Source organism: Globicephala melas, chromosome 16, assembly GCF_963455315.2.
Source record: "Globicephala melas chromosome 16, mGloMel1.2, whole genome shotgun sequence".
Classification (NCBI taxonomy): domain Eukaryota; kingdom Metazoa; phylum Chordata; class Mammalia; order Artiodactyla; family Delphinidae; genus Globicephala; species Globicephala melas.
In genome coordinates this window covers 51,845,852-51,870,449 of record NC_083329.1, presented here as the reverse complement: position 1 = coordinate 51,870,449, position 24,598 = coordinate 51,845,852, and the positions used below count along the sequence as shown (strand labels likewise).

The 24,598-nt window shown below is 40.5% G+C and overlaps 1 protein-coding gene across 10 annotated transcripts in view; it reads left to right on the top strand.

Annotated features, from left to right (window-relative positions):
• Window positions 1-24,598, top strand: part of NRG3 (neuregulin 3) — a 1,064,106-nt gene that overhangs the window by 459,857 nt on the left and 579,651 nt on the right. For all 10 annotated transcript variants that reach the window (XM_060285922.1, XM_060285923.1, XM_060285921.1 and 7 more), the window contains exon 2: window positions 22,309-22,438. In XM_060285922.1, the coding sequence (XP_060141905.1) occupies window positions 22,309-22,438 (130 nt within the window). The remainder of the gene's footprint in view (window positions 1-22,308; window positions 22,439-24,598) is intronic.

Genomic DNA, 24,598 nt, shown 5'->3' with positions numbered 1-24,598 from the left:
ATAATGTTATTTTCCTTCAGATTTAAGCTATTTGGAGTTGAGTTTTTGGTACTCTCAGTCAAGATCACTCTAACTGACATAGGTGCGAACTCTCGTTATCCGCATTCACAGGTGAAAGGAACTGAGGGTTAAGGAAGTTAAGTAATCTATCCAAGCGCATACAGCTAGTTAAATATCAGAACCAGGATCAAATTCAAGTCTGTCTTCTTCCAAAACCTATCGTTTAGTTTTGGGCTATGCCTCTCCTGTATATATATATATATATATATATATATATATATATATATATATATATATATATATATATATATATATATATATATTTGAAATATATAACACCAAAGTACTTCAGTCAATGTCAAACTTTTTTTTTTTTTTTTTGCGGTACGCGGGCCTCTCACTGCCGTGGCCTCTCCCGTTGCGGAGCACAGGCTCCGGACGCGCAGGCCCAGCGGCCATGGGTCACGGGCCCAGCCGCTCCGCGGCACATGGGATCCTCCCGGACCGGGGCACGAACCCGCATCCCCCGCATCGGCAGGCGGACTCCCAACCACTGCGCCACCAGGGAAGCCCAATGTCAAACATTTTGAATAGTTCAGATATATCAAATATGTAATGTATAAGAAAGCTACCATCTTCCATCTTTTATTAGGAGTTGGGGAACTTTCTCTGTAAAGGGCCAGATAAGTAAATATTTTAGGTTTTTTAGGCTTTGTGGTCTCTACTTAACTAATTTCAGCTCAAAAGCAGCCATAGACGATGTATAAACAAATGAACTTAGCTGTGTTCCGATACAATTTCACTTACAAAAACAGGTTGTGGCCCAGATTTGGCCCATGAACCACAGTTTCCTGAGCCCTGTTCTTTATGAGCTAAATCTGATTCTTGGTTAAGGCTCACCGACTAGGTTGGATAAAAGGGGATGTTACTAGGTGTGTGCAAGAAAGTCACACCAGAAAGGAGACAGGGAGTCCCGGTGTGGGAAGGGAAAGGAATCCCCCCCCCCAATGCCAAAACTTAAGGTGTCAAAGAGGGTGATTATGTTTCTGCTTTGTAGTGCTGGTTGGGAAGCAGCTTAAGCCAAGATAAAGGGAGGGGAATCTTATGACTTCCACCATTAGAGAAGCAAAATTTAGAGGGTTGCTAGCCTTTTATCTGTACTTTATTTGGAATTTCTGCTAAAAATTCCAAATTGTCTCAGTACTACCTTCAAAACCCACCATTTTCGCTAATACTTAAATTATTGAATGATCCACAAACACTTGAATACATAGCAGCTCTTTCTGCAAATGGAGAGAGAAGGGTCGGAAATGAGCAGATGATTATAGCTATTTGATTTCAGCTTTAATTGCCTTCCAGCAGGCACAGAGAATGGACTAATTTTCTCAAAACAATATTTGTTCTGAAACAGGTCTGAGAGCAAAGTTTTGTCAATAATGCAAGATTTGGGGAAGTACGTGATGGGTTTTCCTTCTTTCTCAAATCGTTTGCAGTGTGTGTTCCTTTTCTTTGAAAAGCATAGCAGGAAATCGACGGTGATTTTTTTGCAGAATCTAAAATATTGAACAATATTTGTCTCCTTTTACCTATTAATACACTGAAACTATAAAAGAGTATATAGAAGACCAAGGTGGAAAGACAGGAAGAGAAAGTTTTCCTCCTGCCCTCTGACACCCGCTGATTTACATTATGTCTCTGGATTTGATTATCCTAGGCATTTAATATAAATGAAATCATACAGTATATCCTTATGTCTAGTTTCTTTCATCAAGTATTACACTTTAAGGTTCATCTATGCTGTAGCGTATATCAGTACTTTATTACTTTTATTGGTGAATAATATTCCATTGTCTGGATATACCACATTTTTTTAATCCATTCATTACTTGATGCTTCCATTTTGGAACTATGAATAATGCTTCTATGAACATCCATGTACAAGTATGAACATTTGTTTTTCAGGAACATTTCTTTTCAGTTGCCTTGGGTATACACCTAGAAGTGGAATCGCTGTTTCATATGATAACTCTGTTTAACATTTTGAGGAATTACCAAACCATTTTTCAAAGCAGCTGCGCCATTTTTCTTTCCCACCAGCAGGATACGTCTCCAGTTTTTCCAAATTCTCTTTGCCAACACTTGTTACTGTTCATTCTAGTGGGAGTGAGGTGGTACTTCAGTGTGGTTTTGATGTCTGTTTCCATAATAACTAATGATGTTGAACTTTTCATATATTTATTGGATATGTGTGTATATTCTTTGGAGAAATTTCTAATCAAATGGAAAGTAAAGTTTTCAAGGAGAAAATTCGTAAGATGAAATTAATATTTACTAGAAGTCAATACTGCATCGGGCCCTTTCAACTGTTATGAAAATGAATAATAAGTAATATTACAATCATATTTTATAAATAAAATTTAGAAAAATTAAGAACTGGCTGAAAAGCAGGTGATCATGGTTGAGCCAAGAGTCAAACAAAATCCATAGACCTTTCCTTTGTGCCATGTGCGTTCTAACCATCTATCTCTCGTCCACATTTTCACAGATTAGCAAGACAATCATGACTGAATGAGACATGAGTCCCTCTCTTCTCTGGCAAAAGAGAAAAACATAAATAAAAACTTAAAAAAATTTTTTTGTGGTACATGGGCCTCTCACTGTCATGGCCTCTCCCGTTGCGGAGCACAGGCTCCGGACGCACAGGCTCAGCGGCCATGGCTCACAGGCCCAGCCGCTCCGCTGCATGTGGGATCTTCCTGGACCGGGGCACGAAGCCGTGTCCCCTGCATCGGCAGGCGGACTCTCAACCAGTGCGCCACCAGGGAAGCCCATAAATAAAAACTTTTAAGGAGTAATGCAGAAAAGTCTTAATTCTTGAGAGCCGTGCGATAGTAGGGTTGCAGGCCGTGTACTTGTGACATCATCGGGTCTAGTGATTGGTGGGGCCATCCTTCACTTTATTTATCTAGTCTTTTTAGTAGTAAATGGGAAAAGTACAAACTGCCCTATGAGGAACATATTAATATTTGAAATTCTGTAGCCATATCCAGTCTCCAAACAAGTGCTAAGAAGTCAGCAAACTCTGGGTGTTATGAGTACGTTTGCCACCCCTGTCCCCTGTCTGGCACTTAGCGTGGACTGGGTGCCTGACAGTCACACATGCCTGGGAGTTCCTGGGAGGCAGCCACGTGCCTTATGATCTCTGAACTGAGTTCCTCCCTTTCACCCCAGGAACCAGTATGGTACTCGAGAGTCTCATAGGAGGAACCCAATGATGGCTTGTTAAATAAATAAATGATTGTCATTGTAGAGACACTGTAGAATTAGAGACATTGTAGAATTAGATATGTTGACGCTTAATAAATTATCTGTTGACTTACTTAGCAAAATGTAAATAAGGGAAAGAAGTGCTTGGTGCCCCGTACTGCAAGACCCATTACCATGCATTGTTCCTTTTTCTCATTCAGGTTTCGTGGAACCTCATGAATTATACATTTTCATATATTCAATTGATTCAAAGTGCCAATAAGCAGCAAAGTTTGAATGCAAACCCAGATTTCCAAAGGTACATTACAAACGTGAGCTATTTAAGGCTAGGCACACTTAATTCCACATACTGGGGCCAAAGCACAGACTTCCAGCGTGGTAGAAGGAGCCCAGCCTCTTCCCCTTTTGCTTGGGACAAACCCTACACTGTTACTAAGAAGATGAGCAGGGGTGCAGAGGATGAGACGTTTTAAGGGAGTGAAATATAACCTGATTGCATATCCCCGAGACCTGGAGGTCGTCAAGACGATAAATAACTTAGTGACTGAATGAATTCTAGGTTGTCTGGTTTGAACAACTGTGGCATTTTAGGGGTTAACCCTGCATTATTGAGTCCCTGTGTCTTTGGGTAGCAATTATTCTGTCTTTTTTCTTTAGCTTTTCTTTTTTTTTAAGTTTGGACATGTTGACATTCAAGTGCCTTAAGTTTCCAAGGACTCAACTTTCAGTGCGTTTCTGCTGACCCTTCATGTCTTCTTGGTCCTAATACTTTGGTTGCACATTTGCGTTTCCTCTCCTCATTACCGCGTGTTCTAGGAAATTGTAGCTGTTCCATCTGATTTAGCATTTCTTTATCATCTCTTGTGTGTCTAGCAATACGCCAGCTAAGGTGGGGTCTGGAGATGCAAGACAGCTTGAAGCCATAGGCCTGGTACTTGAACAAGTAGTACTACACTAGTCTTTTACAGTCCTTTAATATCATTTTCATAATTTTTGTTATCAGCCAGAGTGAGTACTCCCTAAAGTCTCTTTGACAGTTTCTTTGGGAAACTTCTTTTGATTGACTTTTCTTTACACCCAAAATTATAGGCAAGATCCCAAGGGATGGAGGTGGTGGCAGGGTAGGGGTGAAGACTGAGGGCATTATGCTAAGTGAAGTAAGTCAGACTGAGAAGACAAATGCTGTATGATATCACTTTTATGTGGAATCCAAAAAATCCAAACTTAAAGAAACAGAGAGTAGAATGGTGGTTGTAATCTCCATCTCTGGAAGGATCCCAATTAAGCGCACAGTAGAAGTAACAACGTGTTTCCTATGCGAAGGCAGCATTACGGTAAGTCTAGTTCCCACCTGAAGCCACTCTCCAAGCCCTTCTTACACGGAAGGGGATGTGGAGCATCAAGCCACTGCTGCCCTCTCTTTGAACTCTTACGTTTTTTTTTCTGCTTCTGCCGTGACACGACATAGCAAATGCATAAGCAGGGATTCAACCTAGGCCTGCAGTGCCCATGTAGCTGTGGTGCCCATGCCTTCTTCATGACCCATACAGAGGAGGAAGTGCTTGGATTTCTGAACACTAACGAAGAGGATCCAAATAAGATCTAGGGCTATTAGGGGGGAAAAGAAGCTTTTAACTAAGTAAAGTGAGTGATGTTCATTTCTATGAAGGAATTTGGAGAATCATGTCAATGTTTAGACATGATTTCAAAGCCATAATAGCATGAAAAGGAAATGTGAGAGTAAAAGAAACCCCCAGTGTCAAGCACTGTCTTTATTTTAGTTTTTGTACCCACCTACCTTCTCCCAGTAGCTATCTGACAGTTTCAGTATGTGCTCAAACAATGGGTGTGGGGTGGATGGGTGAGAAGATGAATGGATTCCCGAAAGATATCGCTTCCTAATTGCTCTTGCATTGACTCATAATAAAGTGACTAACAGCATTTGGCAAGGAGAGACTTGACTATACATACCTTGAAAGAGTCTGGGACTCGGAACAGGTGGAGCTGCAGAGGGCTGAAGGACATTCACTGTGGAGCTGGGCTTCTCTGGGTTTTATTTCTGCCTTTCTATTTATTAGCTGTGAAATCCTAAGCATATTGCATGGTCCCCCTGTGGTTCAGTTTCTCTTCTGCAAAATATTTATATCTGATTAATAGGTTTATTCCAAGCATTATTATCACATGTTGACCTCCAAGTTCTGTATTATCCTAAGATTGTCCGTTTCAGCTGTTACAACTAAAAGAGCTAAAGACAAGTTTAGACTACGAGAAGGTCTGATGTATAGCAGGGTACTTCACTGGGTATATTGACTGTTAAAGTACTGCAGTGATTTTATTCTGGTTGGTAAATAGCCAGTGCTCACATCCCCCTGAATAAATTCTCTCCATGACATCCAGGATGTCCTGCACCAGGGCTCCTAAACTTCCTCAGAATTAATCCAGAGACCATAGAGTTAAGATCTGGCCCCACTAGGTTACCTCCAGGACCCTGCTCTAGCTATGAACTGATTTATTCTGATTAGACTTGTCATTTCCATACTGCTTATTAAATATTTTAAATATCACCTCTGTGCCTACTTGACAGGCAAGAAATTTGAAACTAGGAGAAAGTTCGTAAGGAAACAAACATGTTTATCAAGAAACAGACTGTTTAGTTTTCACCTGAAACCAATGAACATTAAACAAACCCCTGATTATTAGCAATCAGCCTCAGGTGCGTTCACATAGGCGTAGATATGTTTTTCATCATTTAGCTCCAAAAACATTATTATGATACGGAGTTACAAGGTGGTGTTCACCTTATTATGCTTAAGGTATGTGTGTGCCTGTGATGTTGGTGTGATTATCACTCGTGTAACCATTATAATACTTATTCACTCTGAAAGCATGCATTAAGCATCTACTATCTGTCAGGCCCTGGGATAAATTATAAGGATTCAGAGATGACCTTGCCAGGTCCACAGGAACTCAGAGTCTGGTTTGGGAAAAGGGTGGAGAGTAGACATGTAAACATTTAAATTGCAATTCAGAATGCTTATCCCTGTATTAGAAGGAGGAATGAAGTGTTATTGGAATTTCAAATACTTGTATCCTGAGGACCTGGAGAAGGCTTCAGTAGGAGCTCTCATTTCACAGAGGTTATAAACAGTGAGAAATATTTTGCCAGGCAGAGACCTATTGACTGTATAGGTCAAAGGAATAGGATATATAAAGTCACAAAGTCATAGAAGGCCTGATCTGTTCCAGTGTTACTGGAGCCCAAGAAACGTGAGAAGAGCACGGGAAAGTGAAGTCCCAGGAAGCCTTTTGAGTTTGGCTTGTGTGGTGAATTGCAGGATTGAGAAGTGTTTGTTAATTTCGTACAATGACACGAGGGAATTTCAGGCAGCTGGGGCGTGCTATCAAGGTGGGCGTGTCACCTGTTGACTGCAGAAAACTCTCCCTGGAGCATAGAGAGGGCAGACGGCAGGCTCTTGCTACACATGCAAGGGTGTCTCACCCAGTGTATGTCACATAAAGGTGCTTCAGGGCAATAAAGATATCACAGAGAATGAACATATCCCAATTTGAAAAGCATTGGTACATGGAAAATCAAAAACCAATTAGAGGGTTGTTTAGGGAGGAGCCTGGTATGGGAAGGAGGGCTGGCTAATTAAGGTCTAAATTGGCGTCTCATTTAAATTCCCTGCTGCACCTGACTTGGAAGAGAGGCTCCGACCAGAAGTCAGTTAGCTGAGGTTCTGTGCTCGAGGAGCTCCAGAGGCCTCTCCGATATAACCTCGATGCTCTCCTTTTTGGAAGCCAAAAGTGGCGAGTCCCCTACAGAGTCATGTTCTTTCTTGGGCTGACGGTACTGGAATTTCTCTGTCCATGCTGATGCTGCCATGTAAGTAAAGGAACATCTGAAAAAGCAGGCAATGGTCCTGCTGGCAGCCAGACGGAGATGTTTCCAAATGAGCAAACGTGCTCTTCCACCAAGCTACTCTGTGACTCTGTTTGGAACCGGACAGACACAGCGCCGCTCTGCCAAGTGTCTAAGAATCGCCGTCTTCGGACCAGTGTGAGTAGTGGCTGCTGTTTCTGTCCTCTTAGAGTCCTCTCATGCCCTGGAGTTTTAAGCTACGCATTCACAGTAACGGGCCCCTGCTTTTTCTTAAAGGTCAACTCAGCCTATGGGGTAGTCGCCTCACAGTTCAAACTCCCCAGCCAGGCTGTTTTATTAGAAGGAATTAAGTCTCTACGGGGATTTTAAACACCTCATTTCTAAGGAAAAGTCTCTAATGCAGGGTTGGTGTGGGGATATTCTTTGCTTGAAAGAATGAAAGACAAAGAAAGGAAAACGAAGGGAGTAGCGCCTTGACCTAAACGAGGGAAGCGCCCATGAGAAGAGCCCCTGTGCTTGGCGGTACAACCCAAGGGATTTTGTAGAGAATAACTATCTAATGGGAATTTATTTTTTGCTTTATGTTTCGCCATCTCCTAGTATGTGCTCGGGATGAAATCTGTAGATGACTGTGAGAGTGTGTGGGGTTCAGGGCGCCCCTCTTCAGAGAGGAGCATGTGCAAAGGCTTTAGGGGATGTGGAATGGGCCGTTTGAACAACTGTAGCCAATGCACTGAAAATGGGGGGTGGGGTGGGACAGGTGTTATGTATGAGATGAGGACAGAGGCAGGGGCTGGGAAGGATTTTGATTTTCTTCATAAGAGGCAGGGATAGCCACTAAATAATTTTCCAAAAGGAAATGAACCATCATTATGTGTTGTGTACACACTGTGCAAACTGATTGTCATGTGGATAATTCATTTTAGCCTGGCGAGCACGCATGTAGGCAGGCCTGTAGTGAGTATTCCAGGTGAGTTAAGATGGAAAGAAGTGGTAGATTCCAGAGATACGTAGGAAGTAGAGTCACCCACTGATATCTCGTGATTCATGTGGAGGGGAGAAGGATGGCTTCTTGGGCTTCTGGCCTGCACAAGGGAATCAGTAGTGTGACATTTGCTGCGCTTGAGAATCCTAAAGGAAGAATAGGTTTGTGGAGGAAGAGCAAGAGTTTCCTACAAGTTAATTTTTAGGTGCCTTTGGCATAACCATCAGGAAGAGAGAGGGAGGCAGATTGAGCTCAGGTGTAACTTTGAGAGTTATTGGCATGTAGATGATAGCAGACAGGCTCACCCGAGGCAGCTGGTTCTGAGTTCAGCGTGTCTGAGAATTACCTGGAGAGCTTGTGAAAGCCTCGTCCCTCCACTCGCCTCCAGAGTTTCTGATGCAGCGGATCTGGGGTGGTGCTCATGAATTATCATTGCTCATGTACTCCTAGATAATGCTGATACTGCTGGTCTGAGGACCACACCTGTAGGAGCACTAGCCTAGGGAATAAGTAAAAGTGGAAAAAAAAAAAAGGTCTACGGGAAGCGGTCTAGTGGAACAAGTCAGACTTGGCGTTGGTTCGAGTCCAGAAGCTGCCAACTCAGAGCCATGTGACCTACGGCCAATGACATAAATCTCTAAGAATAAATTTCCTCTATTTGTAAAGTAAGGATAGTAAATAGTAGCATAAATTCATAGTGTTATTTGAAAACCAAAAAGTAGCTAAAGGAAAATGCTTAGAGCCCTACTGAGTATATGTTAGGAGTTATTTAAAAACTGGTCCTTAAGTAATCTAGCTTTTAAATAGAAATTAGATGGGACAGGTGACAAAAACCAAAAAGAAAGGGGAAAGTCATCGTTTTGTGACAGTGGGAGCCAGTGAAAGGTTTCTTATGAAGATGGGATTGACTAAGAGTATTAGATGCTTCTGAGAGTTCAAACAAGATGAGAAAAAAGAAAAATTTCAGGGCTTCCCTGGTGGCGCAGTGGTTGAGAGTCCGCCTGCCGATGCAGGGGAGACGGGTTCGTGCCCCGGTCCGGGAAGATCCCACATGCCGCGGAGCAGCTGGGCCCATGAGCCGTGGCCACTGAGCCTGCGCGTCCGGAGCCTGTGCTCCGCAATGGGAGAGGCCACAACAGTGAGAGGCCCGCGTATTGCAAAAAAAAAAAAAAAAAAAAGGAACATTTCAACATCCATTAGATTTAGAGATTGCTAGTGACATAGACCGGACCATTTCAGTAGAGTGATGTGGGGAGCAGAGATGGTGTTCCAGTGACAGCAGCTGGTATTTTAACTGTTGTCACTGAAAGCAGTTTATATAGGTATGTGTATGTGTGCAGGCAGAAGGAAATATATTCAGCTTTAGGATAACTCTGCAGTTCCCCAATAAGTGCACTTCCATTGAACAAGCTATGTCCCATGCAGGTTTACTTAAGCTGGTGCAGTTTTTAAAAGCAAGATTTCAAACCGGGGGCTTCCCTGGTGGTGCAGTGGTTAAGAATCCGCCTGCCAATGCAGGAGACACGGGTTTGAGCCCTGGTCCGGGAAGATCCCACATGCCGCGGAGCAACTAAGCCTGTGGGCCACAACTACTGAGCCTGCGCTCTAGAGCCCGCGAGACACAACTACTGAGTCTGCGTGCCACAGCTACTGAAGCCAGTGAGCCTAGAGCCCGTGCTCTGCAACAAGAGAAGCCACCGCAATGAGAAGCCTGTGCACCGCAACAAAGAGTAGCCCGCGCTCGCCAAAACTAGAGAGAGCCCACACACAGCAACAAAGACCCAACACAGCCAAAAATAAATAAATAAATAAAATAATTAAAAAAAAAAAAAGATTTCAAACCGCAAGGTGGCCCAGGTATGTCACACAAGTTTGGTAAGGGTCCTTTCTACATTTGCTGCAAGAATTGATGGCTCTGGGATACCTCAGGAACTGTCATTTCTCACAGCAGTCCCATGACTCAATTGAACTTTTAAATTCCTTGCCCAACACTCCCTGTTTCTCCCACACCAGCAAAGTGAACAATTGTCTGATCTTTGACAGCGGGGAGAAAGCTATCTCTGCTTTTTGCCAGCTGAGAAATGGTTTTTCCCTTTCAAACACCACTGCATTCTTCTTGCAATTTTCCTTCACCATTAAATATTTTATAACTCAGTCTTATGTCAGTGTACCTTCCTGGGTGCCTGATAAATGGCATATTCTATAGGGGATTTTAAGGTATGGAAGCAGGTTTCATTTACACAGCACTCCACCCAGGGAAGACCCTGCTGGAGTCGACAACATTATTTATTTATTTGTTTGCTTAAAACAACACAAATTTATTAGCTTAACACAAATTTATTATTTTTTTAGAATTTTTTTTATTGGGGTATAATTGCTTCACAGTACTGTGTTAGTTTCTGTTGCACAACAAAGCAAATCAGCCATATGCATACATATGCCCCCATATCCCCTCCCTCTTGAGCCTCCCTCCCACCCTCCCTATCCTACCCCTCTAGGTCACTGCAAAGCACCGAGCTGATCTCCCTGTGCTATGCAGCTGCTTCCCACTAGCTATCTAGTTTACATATGGCAGTTACATATGTCGAGGCTACTCTCACTTCGCCCTCCCACCCCATGTCCTCAAGTCCATTCTCTATGTCTACCTGTTTGATTTCTGCCCTGCAACTAGGTTCATCAGTACCATTTTTTTTTTTTAGATTCCATATATATGCATTAGCGTACGGTATTTTTCTCTTTCTGACGTACTTCACTCTGTATGACAGACTCTGGGTCCATCCACCTCACTGCAAATAACTCAATTTCATTTCTTTTTATGGCTGAGTAATATTCCATTGTATATATGTGCTACATCTTCTTTATCCGTTCATCTGTCGATGGACACTTAGGTTGCTTCCATGTCCTCGCTATTGTAAATAGAGCTGCAATGAACATTGTGGAGCATGTCTCTCTTTGAATTATGGTTTTCTTAGGGTATATGCCCAGTAGTGGGATTGCTGGGTCATATGGTAGTTCTGTTTTTAGTTTTTTAAGTGAACCTCCATACTGTTTTCCATAGTGGTTGTATCAATTTACATTCCCACCAACAGTGCAGGAGGGTTCCGTTTTCACCACACCCTTTCCAGCATTTATTGTTCCTAGTTTTTTTTTTTTTTTTTTTTTTGTGTGGTACGTGTGCCTCTCACTGCTGTGGCCTCTCCCGTTGCAGAGCACAGGCTCCAGACGTGCAGGCTCAGCGGCCATGGCTCACGGGCCCAGCCGCTCCGTGGCATGTGGGATCTTCCCGGACCGGGGCACGAACCCGTGTCCCCTGCATCGGCAGGCGGACTCCCAACCACTGTGCCACCAGGGAAGCCCTGTTTCTAGATTTTTTGATAATGGCTATTCTGACGTGTGTGAGGTGATACGACATTGTAGTTTTGATTGGCATTTCTCAATAATTAGTGATGTTGAGCATCTTTTCACGTGCCTCTTGGCCATCTGTATGTCTTCCTTGGTGAAATGTCTATTTAGGTTTTCCACCCATTTTTTAACCTGAATTATTTGTTTTTTTGATATTGAGCTCCATGAGCTGTTTGTATATTTTGGAGATTAATCCTTTGTTGTTTCATTTGCAAATATTTTCTCCCATTCTGAGGATTGTCTTTTCATCTTGTTTGTGGTTTCCTTTGCTGTGCAAAAGCTTTGAAGTTTAATTAAGTCCCAGTTGTTTATTGTTGTTTATATTTTCGTTACTCAAGGCAGTGGGTCAAAAAAGATTGTTCTGTGGTTATGTCAAAGAGTGTTTTTCCTATGTTTTCCTCTAAGAGTTTTATAGTGTCTTTATTAAATTATTTATCTAAATAATTTAAAGTAAGTCTTTAATCCATTTGGAGTTTATTTTTGTGTATGATGTTAATGTGGTGTTCTAATTTCATTCTTTTACATGTAGCTGTCCAGTTTTCTCAGCACCACTTATTGAAGAGGCTGTCTTTTCTCCGTTGTATGTTCTTGCCTCCTTTTTTGTAAATTAGATGCCCATATGTGTGTGGGTTTATCTCTGGGTATTCTGTCCTGTACCATTGACCTGTATTTCTGTTTTTGTGCTAGTACCATATTGTCTTGGTTACTGTAGCTTTGTGGTACAGTTTGAAGTTGGGGGACCTGGTTTCTCCAACTCCATTTTTCTTTCTCAAGATAGCTTTGGCTATTCGGGTTTTTTTGTGTTTCCATACAAATTGTAAGACTTTTTGTTCTAATTCTGTGAAGAATGTCATTGGTAGTTTGATAGGGATTTCATTGAATCTGTAGATTGCTTTGGGTAGTATAATCATTTTTCACAATATTGATTTTCCAATCCAAGAACATGGTATATTTCTCCACCTGTTTATGTCATCTTTGATTTTTTCATCAGTGTTTTATAGTTTTCTGAGTACAAGTCTTTTCACCTTCTTATGCAGCTTTATTCTTAGAAATTTTATTCTTTTTGTTGCAGTGGTAAATGGGACTGTTTCCTTAATTTCTCTTCCTGATTTTTCGTTGTTGGTGTATAGGAATGCAAGAGATTTCTGTGCATTAATTTTGTATCCTGCAACCTTACCAAATTCATTGATTAGTTCTAGCAGTTTTCTGGTTGCATCTTTAGGATTTTCTAAGTATAGTATCATGTCATTGGCAAGCAGTGACAGTTTTACTTCTTTTCCAATTTGTATTCCCTTTTATTTATTTTCTTCTCTGATTGCCGTGGCTAGGACTTCCAAAACTATGTTGAATAATAGTGGTGAGAGTGGACATCCTTGTCTTGTTCCTGATCTTAGTGCAAATGCTTTCAGTTTTTCACCATTGTTATGATGCTTGCTGTGGGTTTTTCACATATGGCCTTTATTATGTTGAGGTAAGTTCCCTCTATGCCCATTTTCTGGAGAGTTTTTTTTTTTTTTTTATCATAAATGGGGGTTGAATCTTGTCAGAAGCTTTTTCTGCATCTATTCAGATGATCATATGTTTTTTTCCCTTAATTTGTTAATGTGGTGTATCACATTGATTTGCATATATTGAAGTATCCTTGCATCACTAGGATGAATCCCACTTGATCATGGGGTCTGATCCTTTTAATGTACTGTTGGATTCTGTTTGCTAGTATTTTATTTAGGATTTTTGCATCTATGTTCATCAGTGATATCTGTCTATAATTTTCTTTTTTTATGATGTTTTTTTCTGGTTTTGGTATCAGGGTGATGGTGGCTTCATAGAATGAACTTGGGAGTGTTTCTCCCTCTGCAATATTTTGGAAGAGTTTGAGAAGTATCCGTGTTAGCTCTCCTCTAAATGTGTGATAGAATTCACCTGTGAAGCCGTCTGGGCCTGGACTTTTGTTCGTTGGAAGATTTTTAATTATGGTTTCAATTTCATTATTTGTGATAGGTCTGTTTATATTTTCTAATTCTTCCTGGTTCCGTCTTGGAAAATTATACCTTTCCAAGAATTTGTCCATATCTTTGTGGTTGTCCATTTTATTGGCATATAGTTGTTTGTAGTAGTCTCTTATAATCCTTTGTATTTCTGCAGTGTCAGTTGTGATTTCTCCTTTTTAATTTCTAATTTTATTGATTTGCATCCTCTCCCTTTTTTCTTGTTGAGTCTGGCTAAGTGTTTATCAATTTTGTTTCTCTTAGAGAACCAGCTTTTACTTGTATTGATGTTTGCTATCGTTTTCTTCATTTCTATTTCTTTTATTTCTGCTCTGATCTTTATGATTTCTTTCCTTCTACTGACTTTGGGTTTTCTTCCTCTTTCCCTATTTGTTTTAAGTGTAGGGTTAGATTGTTTATTTGAGATTTTTCTTGTTTCTTGAGGTGAGATTGAGTTGCTGTTAACTTCCTTCTTAGAACTGCTTTGGCTGCATCCCATACGTTTTGGGTTGTCGTATTTTCGTTGTCATTTGTTTCTATGTATTTTTTGATTTCCTCTTTGATTTCTTCAGTGATCTCTTGGTTGTTTCGTAGCACACTGTTTAGCCTCCATGTATTTGTGGGGTTTTTTTCCTGTAATTGATTTACAGTCTCAGAGTGTTGTGGTCAGAAAAGATGCTTGATATGATTTCAATTTTCTTAAATTTTCTGAGGCTTGACTTGTGACCCAAGATATGATCTATCCTGGAGAATGTTCCATGTGCACTTGAGAAGAAAGTGTATTCTGCCACTTTCGGGTGGAATGTTCTATAAATATCAATTAGATTTATCTGGTCTGTTGTGTCATTTAAAGCTTGTGTTTCCTTATTTATTTTCTGTTTGGATGACCTGTCCATTGGTGTGAGTGGGGTGTTAAAGTTCCCTACTATTATTGTGTTACTGTTGATTTCACCTTTCATTGTTGTTAGCATTTGCCTTATGTATTGAGGTGCTCCTATGTTGGGTGCATAAACATTTATAATTGTTATATCTTCTTCTTGGATTGATCCTTTGATCATTATGTAGTGTCCCTTCTTATTTCTTGTAACAGTCTTTATTTTAAAGTCTCTTTTATCTGATATGAGTATTGCTACTCCAGCTTTCTTTTGATTTCCATTTGCATGGAATATCTTTTTCCATCACTTCACTTTCAGTCTGTATGTGTCCCTTGGTCTGAAGTGGGTCTCTTGTAGCCAGCATACATACGGGTCTTGATTTTGTATCCATTCAGCCAGTCTGTGTCTTTTGGTTGGGGCATTTAATCCATTTTCATTGAAGATTATTATTGATATTTATGTTCCTATTCCCATTTTCTTAATTGTTTTGGGGTTTTTATTGTGGGTCTTCTTCTCTTGTGTTTCGCATTTAGAGAAGTTTCTTTAGCATTTGTTGTAAAGCTGGTTTGGTGGTGCTGAATTCTCTTAACTTTTGTTTGTCTGAAAAGCTTTTGACTTCTCCATGGAATCTGAATGAGATCCTTGCTGTGTAGAGTAATCTTGATTGTAGGTTTTTATCTTTCATCACTTTAAGTATATCCTGCCAGTCCCTTCTGGCCTGCAGTTTCCATTGAAAAATCAGCTGATAACCTTATGGGTATTCCTTTGTATGTTATATTTTTTTTCCCTTGCTGCTTTTAATATTTTTTCTTTGAATTTAATTTTTGTTAGTTTGATTAATATGTGTCTTGGTTTTTCCTAGGGTTTATCCTGTATGGGACTCTTTCTGCTTCCTGGACTTGGGTGACTGTTTCCTTTCTCATGTTAGGGATGTTTTCAACTATAATCTCTTCAAATATTTTTCAGACCCTTTCTTTTTCTCTTCTTCTTCTGGGTCCCCTATAATTCGAATGTTGCTGCATTTAGTGTTGTGTCCCAGTAGTCTCTGAGATCGTCTTCAGTTTTTTTTCATTCTTTATTCTGCTCCTAGGCAGTTATTTCCACCATTTTCCAGCTCACTTATTCATACTTCTGCCTCAGTTATTCTGTTATTGATTCCTTTTAGTGTATCTTTCATTTCAGTTATTGTGTTGTTCATCTCTGTTTGTTCTTTAGTTCTTCTAGATCTTTGTTAAACATCTCTTGTATTTTCTGAATCCGTGCTTCCTTTCTAGTTTTGAAATTATGGATCATCTTTACTATCATTCCTCTGAATTCTTTTTCAGGTAGATTGCCTATTTTCTCTTCCTTTATTTGGTCTTGTAGATTTTTACCTTGCTCCTTCATCTGTGACATATTTTTTTGCTGTCTCAATTTTTTTTTTTTTTAATGAGTGGGATTGTGTTCCTGTCTTACTGGTTGTTTGGCCTTAGGCTTCCAACACTGGAGTTTGTAAGCTATTGGGTAGGGCTGGGTCTTGGTGCTGAGATGAGGACCTCCGTGAAACCTCAGTCCAGTGAATATTCCTTGGGGTCTGAGGTTTCCTGTTAGTCCAGTGGTTTGGCCTCAGAGCTCCCACCCCAGGGACTTTAGCTGGACACTGGGCTCAAGAACCAAGATCCTGCAAGCTGCGTGGGGCAGCAAAAAAAAAAAAAAGAACAGTAAGGTAAAAAAAAATTAGACTAGGAAACTAACAGATATGTTAGAAAGAATATAAAAACAAAAATATAGATGAATCAACATCTGGAAGGTACATCAGTACCACAATAGTAAAAAAGAGGCGGGAAAAGAAGAAAAAGGGGGGCGGGGAGAAAGGCCTTTGCTTTGGGGGGCAGGGCCTAAGTAAGGGCGACGGTTGGGCTGTGGGCAGGGCCAATGCTCAGGACCCACTGGGTTGTAAAAGGCCCTGGGGGTTGTGGGGGGGTGAGGCTTAGGCTCAAGGGACAGAAGGGAGCCAGGCGTGCCCCTCACTCCTCGTCTCAGAGGGCAGGGGACCTCACCTGGGGTCCCAGCAGGCTCCCCAGACCCGAGTGGGCCGGGCAGTTGCCCTCTGCTCCTCTCCCACTCCTCCCAGAGGGCTCCTGTCACCTGCCTCTCCTGATCTCCCCAGCCTCCCTCCTATGCCCCCAAGGACCCATGCGGCATGGATGGGGCTTTGGGGGGCGGGCGGGTACCGACTTGGGAGCTCAGCAGGCTCCCTGTGCCCGAGTGGGCCAGGCGATCGTCCTCTGCTTCTCTCTTGCTTTTCCCGGAGAGTCCCTCCTGCCTGCCTCTCCTGATCTCCCCAGCCTCAGGGGTGCCGATCCTGTCTGGCCTCCACTTCTCCTCCCACCTCAGTCCCCCTACATCCTACCGGTTCCTTTTGGGGTTCCTCCCATCTCCTTCGGCGTCAGAGTCCCCCACCAGCAGCTGGCAGGCGCCCTACTTGTGGGAAGATGCTAACTCCACATCTTCCCACACAGCCATCTTGACTCTGCCTCAACAACCATATTTAAATAGCTTCTAGCCTGTAAAGGTATTTTGCTAATCCTAAAAGCTTGCATCACCAGATTCTTAACTTAGAGAATTGTCATGTCATGAACTCAGTGGGGGAAGGAAAAAACTGCTTCATGAATCTGACATTTGCAAGTCAGGCATGTGAAGATGGATTTAGGGTCTAAGCTGGGCCTCACCTTTCCTTCCTTAGGTGTTTCTGCTCTTCCTATCTAGAATTCATTTTCCTCTGCCAATTAAATCATGCCCATTCAAGATGTAACTCCAATACCAACTGTTTGGTAAGCCTTTAGAGATAACTATAGCGTGAATTAAGCTCTCCCTTTCTTTGATTATCTACTGCAATTATTATCTGTAATAGCCCATTTAGCACTCTTGTTCCTACAACAAAATCTGTGTTCCCACAGTGTGCAGTGTTGTGCTGGCAACAGAGAAAACCTCTATAAGTAACATTCAGGTTCAAGTCAGTACTTAAGGGGGAAAACCAGTCATTGTTTTAATTCATTAATAAATTAACTTTCATTGCAAAATCTGCAGGGATTTCTGTCTTCCAGCCTTACATTTTCTTCCCGTTTTGCCTTTAATGAATTAACCACCACTAGTTCCCACTGTGCGTTTAATGACTGTACCGATTGCTCACTATATATGCTACATGATGTGGAAAAAATACAGAATTTACAAGCAAAGCTCTCTCCCTGACCTCCCTGGGGAGAGACCAAAACCCATAAAAATATAAGAAAACACATTAAACTACATATAACAAGTGCCAGATGAGCGGTCTGGATAATTGCACAGCCTTTGTGGTCCCAAGTGAATGGGCACTATTCCTCAAGCCAGCAACTGCACTTCCTTGTCCTGAGACCTTGAACTTTGCTCATGGTGCTTGGAATCCCTATCCTAAGCGCTATCTCTGTTCATCTTAAGCCTAACATTCCTTTATCCTTCATGCCATCTCTTTCTGAATATTTTCCCTAATTATTGTTTTTTTCTCCTCCCTTTGCCTCCATTTTGTGTTGATTTTCTGCTCTTCTTATAAAATTCTAAGCACTTTACCTAAAATTGCTTTTGGAACTCATCTCATGGCCTAACTTATAAACATTTATTCATATAGAGTTTTTCTTTTATGATGATAAAATGTGCACACTTGACTATACAGAACATTTAGAAAAACACTCATGTTATAAAAAGATCGTTCTTCTGTAAACATCTATTGTGTGCACCTCTGTGTCAGACTGTCTGTAAGACTGGATCAGCGATGTTGAAGACCTGCTCCACCCCCACAAGCTCATGGTCCAGTAAGATGGGAGGTTCATGAGCTGATGTGGTGGGAGAGTGATGCCTGATAAGGAGGTACTGTGGAGTAAGGGAGAGCCTTGGAAAACAAATGAGAATTCATGGGAATATTTGGCCCCTTCTAGTTTACTTACTTGGACCTTTATCGATGTAATTTTTTGAAGAGAGCAGGGAGCTCTATAACGATTTTATTTACCAGATATCATTCCTAGAAACAGAAGGTGCTCCTTGAATTTTAAAACCATGACAAAAGAGTACCATATACCGTAGCCACCTTAGTGTATTAGACTGTCTTAAAAGTGATGCAGTTTTAAAACATAAACACTGGGTTCTGAATATGTTGGATAAGTTTATAGATGAGAGTTCTATGTCTGATTGTTAAGGTACCCCAAGGATATTTAGGGCCATAAGTTTTATAGTTTGGAGTTAGGTCTTATCTGTTATCTCGTTCTCACAAATGTCCCATGTTTCCCCTTCAGAACAAAGCACTCAACTGGATATAGTAGGCCATACTGTGTCACCTTAGGGCACAGAAAGAAAATCAGGATTATACCTTATTTATTTTTATCTCATTTTTACTTATGCTCTATTTTATATGTTTGCAATATATTGTATATGTTAAACATTAAATGTATACATACATATACTTATAAGCAGATCTATAAATATTGGAGGCTGTTATCCAAAATTATTACCATCTCTTAGGACTGTGTTTGGTTGTAAGTAATAGAAAGGCTAACAGTGACTTAGACACCGTATACTTACGATTTACCTTACAAAAGTGTGTAGGTGGTCTTAGGGTTAGTATAGCAGCCTAGTGATTTCATTAAGGAATTTTTCTATATTTCCACTTACATATTTGGCATGATGCCTTACAAGTGTAAAATTTCACCTCATGGTGAATTTTATTTACCTTTCCCAACACCTCTGTGATTTTAGGTGGGTAGTGCTATATGGGTACTATATAGTGAAATGCATGGGTAAATTCTTAAGATTTCAAATTTATTAATAACTGCATTTTATTTATCGAAGAATCAAGACTAATATTCTGTTGTGTACTAAATCAAGTTACTTAAAATATTTAATAAGGATGTTCTCTTAGAATTTAGTCAAGTCATTGTGAGCGGTAAGGATGTGTATCTTAAATCAATTTTGGGATTCTCTAAGCTATGGAAATAGAAAACGTGAGGGCGTGTTAGACTTGACATCTCTGTACTCCGCCACCTTGGGCCTTTGCAGAGGCGTTTTACTTGGTTCTGATCCTGTGTATTGTGCTGATGGATGGTAAAGCGATGGAGAAAGTGGTTGGTAGAATAGGGCGGTAACCACCAGAGACAGTTGTCAGATGGAAACTAATTGATTCTGATTGCTTTGCCATTGTATTGCTCTTGGAGTCTGCAGCTTGTTAAAACCACTGATTATAAAATAAGGATGTCCCTTTTTATGCTGTAGTTTATGTTAATGAAAAGCTGTTTTTAGAGGAATGATCAGTGAATATCAATAAATGGATAATAAGAAACTAAAGGAAAACTTAACTGATCATGAATTAATATACTTCAGAGGTCAGAGTAGTAGTCAACTGTGTGGTGGTTCATATTGAATTTTTGGCTCAGGGCTCTTGAATTTTAAATATTTCCCATAGAAAGAGAGATTGAGTCTGTGTAACTATTTATCACATACTGTCTTGAATAACAAATCTTCCCTGTAGAGGAGATCTTCTGGAAAACAAACAAACAAACAAAAAATGTGTCTGTTTTGCAGAGCCTTTATTTCATGCCAAAGTATTAACAGGCAAATATTTTGAAGTAGAAAAAATGAGTTCCCATTGTATGATCAAGAAAGAGAAGATTAGAAGTGGATTTTTCAATGCTCACAGTATATGAATAGCATATGAGTAGGGTCTGTGTGAATCTGAAGGCAATGTGATTATTTTGCAATATTTATCAATATTAAAATGACTATACTAAAATGATAACATTAATGTGAAAGTTATGTCTAACTTTTTATTGTAAGATATACATTAACTTTTAGATGATTATAATGATATCTTTAATGATCATATCTTTCATCAATGGTGTTTAAACTTTAGTGATGTTAGAGTTATCATATTTTATTTTAATTGGGGCATAGTTGTTTTACAATGTTGTGTTAGTTTCTGCTGTACAGTGGAGTTCCCTGTGCTCTACAGCAGGTTCTTATTAGTTATCTGTTTTATACATATTAGTGTATATATGTCAATCCCGGTCTCCCAGTTCATCCCACCCCCACCCCCTGCTTCCCCCCCCACCTTGAGTTATCAGATTTATTGCAGACATTTTTACTGAGCACCAATTCTGATTAAGGCTCAACCTCTGACCTCAAGGAACTTACAGACTAAAACAGATAAAGGTGTAAACAAATGGTTACTTGCAGCATTGAATACAGTGATACAAGTAATAAAAGGTTCTGGAGGACACAAGGGGAAGATGACATAAGCTCTGAAGAATTGCTGGATGTTATCCAGCAAAGAAAAAGATGGTCCAGGAAGAAGGATCAGTATGATGGTTCCTGGTATTGGGGAAATAGGATGATAGTTGGAAATGAAGTTGTGTGTTTTAGGATGCAAGATGAGGCTAGACAGGCAAAATTCTACCTGGTCTATGTTTTTCTTAGCTCTACTTAGGAATTTGGAGTTCTTCCTATGGGAAAGGGGCCCATTGAGGCTTTCTAGGTTTGGGGAGAACATGAGTGAATTTTCTTTCCGGATAATAACTCTCCCCTCCATTCGGATGGTGGGTAGGAAGAGCCTCATTGTGACCTCCATTTAGTAAACTGGTACAGTGGCCCATGCTGTGGAACATTATTATTAATCTATATCCATGTAAAGGAAATAAAAAGAGCTTACATGCTGAATCATGTATCCATCTTTGGCTTTTTAAATATATGTTTCTTGAATAGTGCAATGAAATTGGTGCTAATATTTTAGTTGCTTAAAACTCTGAAAGAAGAATGTCTACATGTTATAACAGATTTTTCATCTAGTAGAGCGTATATGCTTATTATTAGTTTCATATTTAGGAAGCTGATATGGATATATAACTTAATTTAAAAAAAGTGATTATGATTTAAAAAACACATGTTTAAGAGAATGCTAAAAAATGACAGTAATTTAGTCGTGTTAAATATTTACCAGAATCATTCCTCACATTTGAGATTCTGTTTCAGCATTTGGAACATTTGCATTTTAATTACATAATAAAAGGAAAAAATGAAAGAACAGTTGGCTTAGCTATTAGCGAATTAACAGCCATAACTTAAAAAAGATAAAAACACACACACACACAGAAACTGACATTGGTTTCCATAGAAGAGTTACAGTATATGTACGTTGATCAGATATTTAATGACGTTTGACAACAGTTACGGGAAGAGAATGTTGTTTCAATCCTTTAATACAACATGTTGCTTAACACTGCAATTAATGAAAGTTGCGATATTTGACTGTAGGGTCATTCAACTTTTACTGGTAATGTGTCCTCTAATGGGACCTGCCTAGAGTGATTCCAATTGTTAAAATCTTGTGGAGAAATAAGACAGTTGGATCCAGTAGTTGTCTTAGTCCTAGCTGCTATAACAGAATACCATGGACTGGGTGGCTTAAAAACAACAGAAATTTATTTCTCACAGTTCTGGGTGCCGGGAAGCCTAAGATCAAGGTGCCTGTGGATTCAGTGTCTGGTTAGGACTTCCTAGTTCATAGAGGGCTATTTTCTTGCTGTGTCTTCATATGACTAGAATGGGCGAGGGAGCTCTCTAGGGTCTCTTTTATAAGGGTATTAATCCCACTCATGACCCAAAGGCCCCACCTCCTAATACCATCACATTGGGGGTTAGGTTTCAATCTATGAATTCTGGGGGGACGCAAACATTCAGTCTATAAAATGGTCATATCCAGTTGTGTTTTTTCAGTACAGTGAAGGTTCCATCCTGTCTGGCTGGAGTCAGTAGCCATAAGAAGGTCTCAGTGCACAGGTCCAGCCCAATGACAGGAGCTGGTGGTGTCAGAATGAACTTCTGACAGCCTTTCTCTGTGTTTCTCAACAGATACGACGACATATTCCACGGAGCGGTCTGAGCACTTCAAACCCTGCCGAGACAAGGACCTTGCCTACTGTCTCAATGATGGCGAGTGCTTTGTGATTGAAACCTTGACTGGGTCCCATAAACACTGTCGGTAAGTCACTGCGGCGACTGGCACTGAGGGCAGGTCCTCAGAGAGGCCTGGAGGTGGAAGGGGGTGCTGAGCTCCAGGAATATGCAATGTGATACATGTAGTCCAGTGTTTGAATAGCAGAATCAATAGTTTTAATGTGGGAAGGAACAAGGCTGGTATCTTTAGTATTTGAGGAAGGAAAACTGAATTAAATTAGACAAGATGTTTCACCTGATTAAGTAAAGGAAGGTTTACTTTTATATGTAACGACTTAATAGAAATAATTATTTACTCACTTTAGAAGCCTGTATTTTTGGTGTGGGATTTAGGCACATATACTCAGAAATAATCTCTTCCTGCAGACCTACAGGTTGTGGCGTGGCAAGGAAACTGCTCAGCTAAGATCTAGAGTCTCAATGTTTACTGTGAACCAAACCCCAGAGACTGTAACTGTGTCCAAAGGAAACTGCATCTTATCTCGATTCTGCCCTCGTTTATTAATTTCAGTCCTTTTTTTTTTTTTTTAAACACCTCTGATGATGAAATACTCTCCGGCAAGGTGTTGTAAATGAAATCATAGTCCTGTTATAGTCTAGGTAGAGAACAGGGAAAATTCCCAGTGGAGATCAAGAAGGTGTTTAATGGGTTTTTAGAAACAAAAGGTTAGATAACTGCTAAAAATAAAAACAAGTGGAGGTAAATAGTGGTCTTGTAGACACTGTAGCTTTAAGGCTCCATAGAAGAATCAAATTAGCATCTAAAAAATATTTCCCACCAAGCTTTTATTTCCAGCGCTACCCTGGTAATTTGTTTTTCCTTGCAATTGTATATGCTTCAGTGATCATATATATCTACACCCCTTTCCTTCTCTTTATTTACTCTTCTCATATGACACAGTTATTAAATTAATTATTCCGAATCATGAAGCATGGAAAATTATGACTTTCTTCTCTCGCTCTTGCTATTGTAAAACTTTATTCCATGTTGTTTTATTAAGATGGCACAGAGAAATGTGCCTTATAGTTATGAACTTAGAATGTGTCAGCAAATCCTGCCTGGCTCCACAGGCTAGCTTCAGCTCACAGTGGACAGTGACACAGGTTTGGAAGAGCTGATCAGATAGTGGCCGATCTCCGCGAGAGCCACTGTGTATCCCGTCGCCTTGCATCACCCTTGACATGGTGGCTTTCATGTGACTTGGGCAGTGCCGTTACATTGACTTCATTTACAAAAGTCACCACCCATTTCTGTCCTCTGAAAACCTGAGTTGGGGATCAAGGGCAGTGGGAATGGTTCCTCCCCCACATTTCTCTGTTCTTGTTATGTTTGTTAGATCAATGCAGACACAGGTAGAAAGCACACAGGTAGAAAGCACGCAGGTGACTTGAAGACCTCAAGGGAAAAGCCAAGAATGAGGTACCATTTCAAAGCACGAAGTGCATCCATGCTCTTATTGGTGATCAGCTATGTGTTAATGTTACTTTTGTCAGTCTAGTGGCGTCATATGTGGAAGTGGGCAGTGCCGTCAAATAGGTTTGAATTTATAATTGATGAAGGGATGAATCAGAAGCCTTACCTAAAGCAGTGACTTTTGCGATGGTGTTTTACCCCAGGGAAGTTTCAACTCAGGCCCCACCACTATACGCAGGCAGGTCTGATTCATCATTTCAAAAACTGAGAATGTTGAAAAAACAAAAGAATTCCTATTTGTTTTTAACATACAGCCTCACTATAGTCTCTGTTAAGTTCACAGGTGTATTAGTTTGCTAGAACTGCTGTAACATAGCCCTGCAGATTGGGTGGTGTAAACAACAGAAATATATTTGATCACAGTTTGGGAGTCTAGAAGTCTGAGATCAAGGTGTTGGCAGAGTTGTTTCCTTCTGAGGGCCACGAGGCAAGGATCCCTTTCAGGCCTCTCTCCTTGGCTTGAGGGTGGCCATCTTCTCCCTGTGTCTTTTCATTTTCTTTCCTCTGTACAAGTCTTTATTCAAATTTCCTTTTCTTAAAAGGGCACCTGTCATTACTGGATTAAGGTCCACCCTAATGACCCTGTTTTAACTTGATTGCATCTCTAAAGACTCTTTCTCTAAATATGGTCACATTCTGAGGTACTGGAGGTTAGCACTTCAACATTGGTTATTTGGGAGACACAATCCAGTCTATGACAGTAGATCTCAG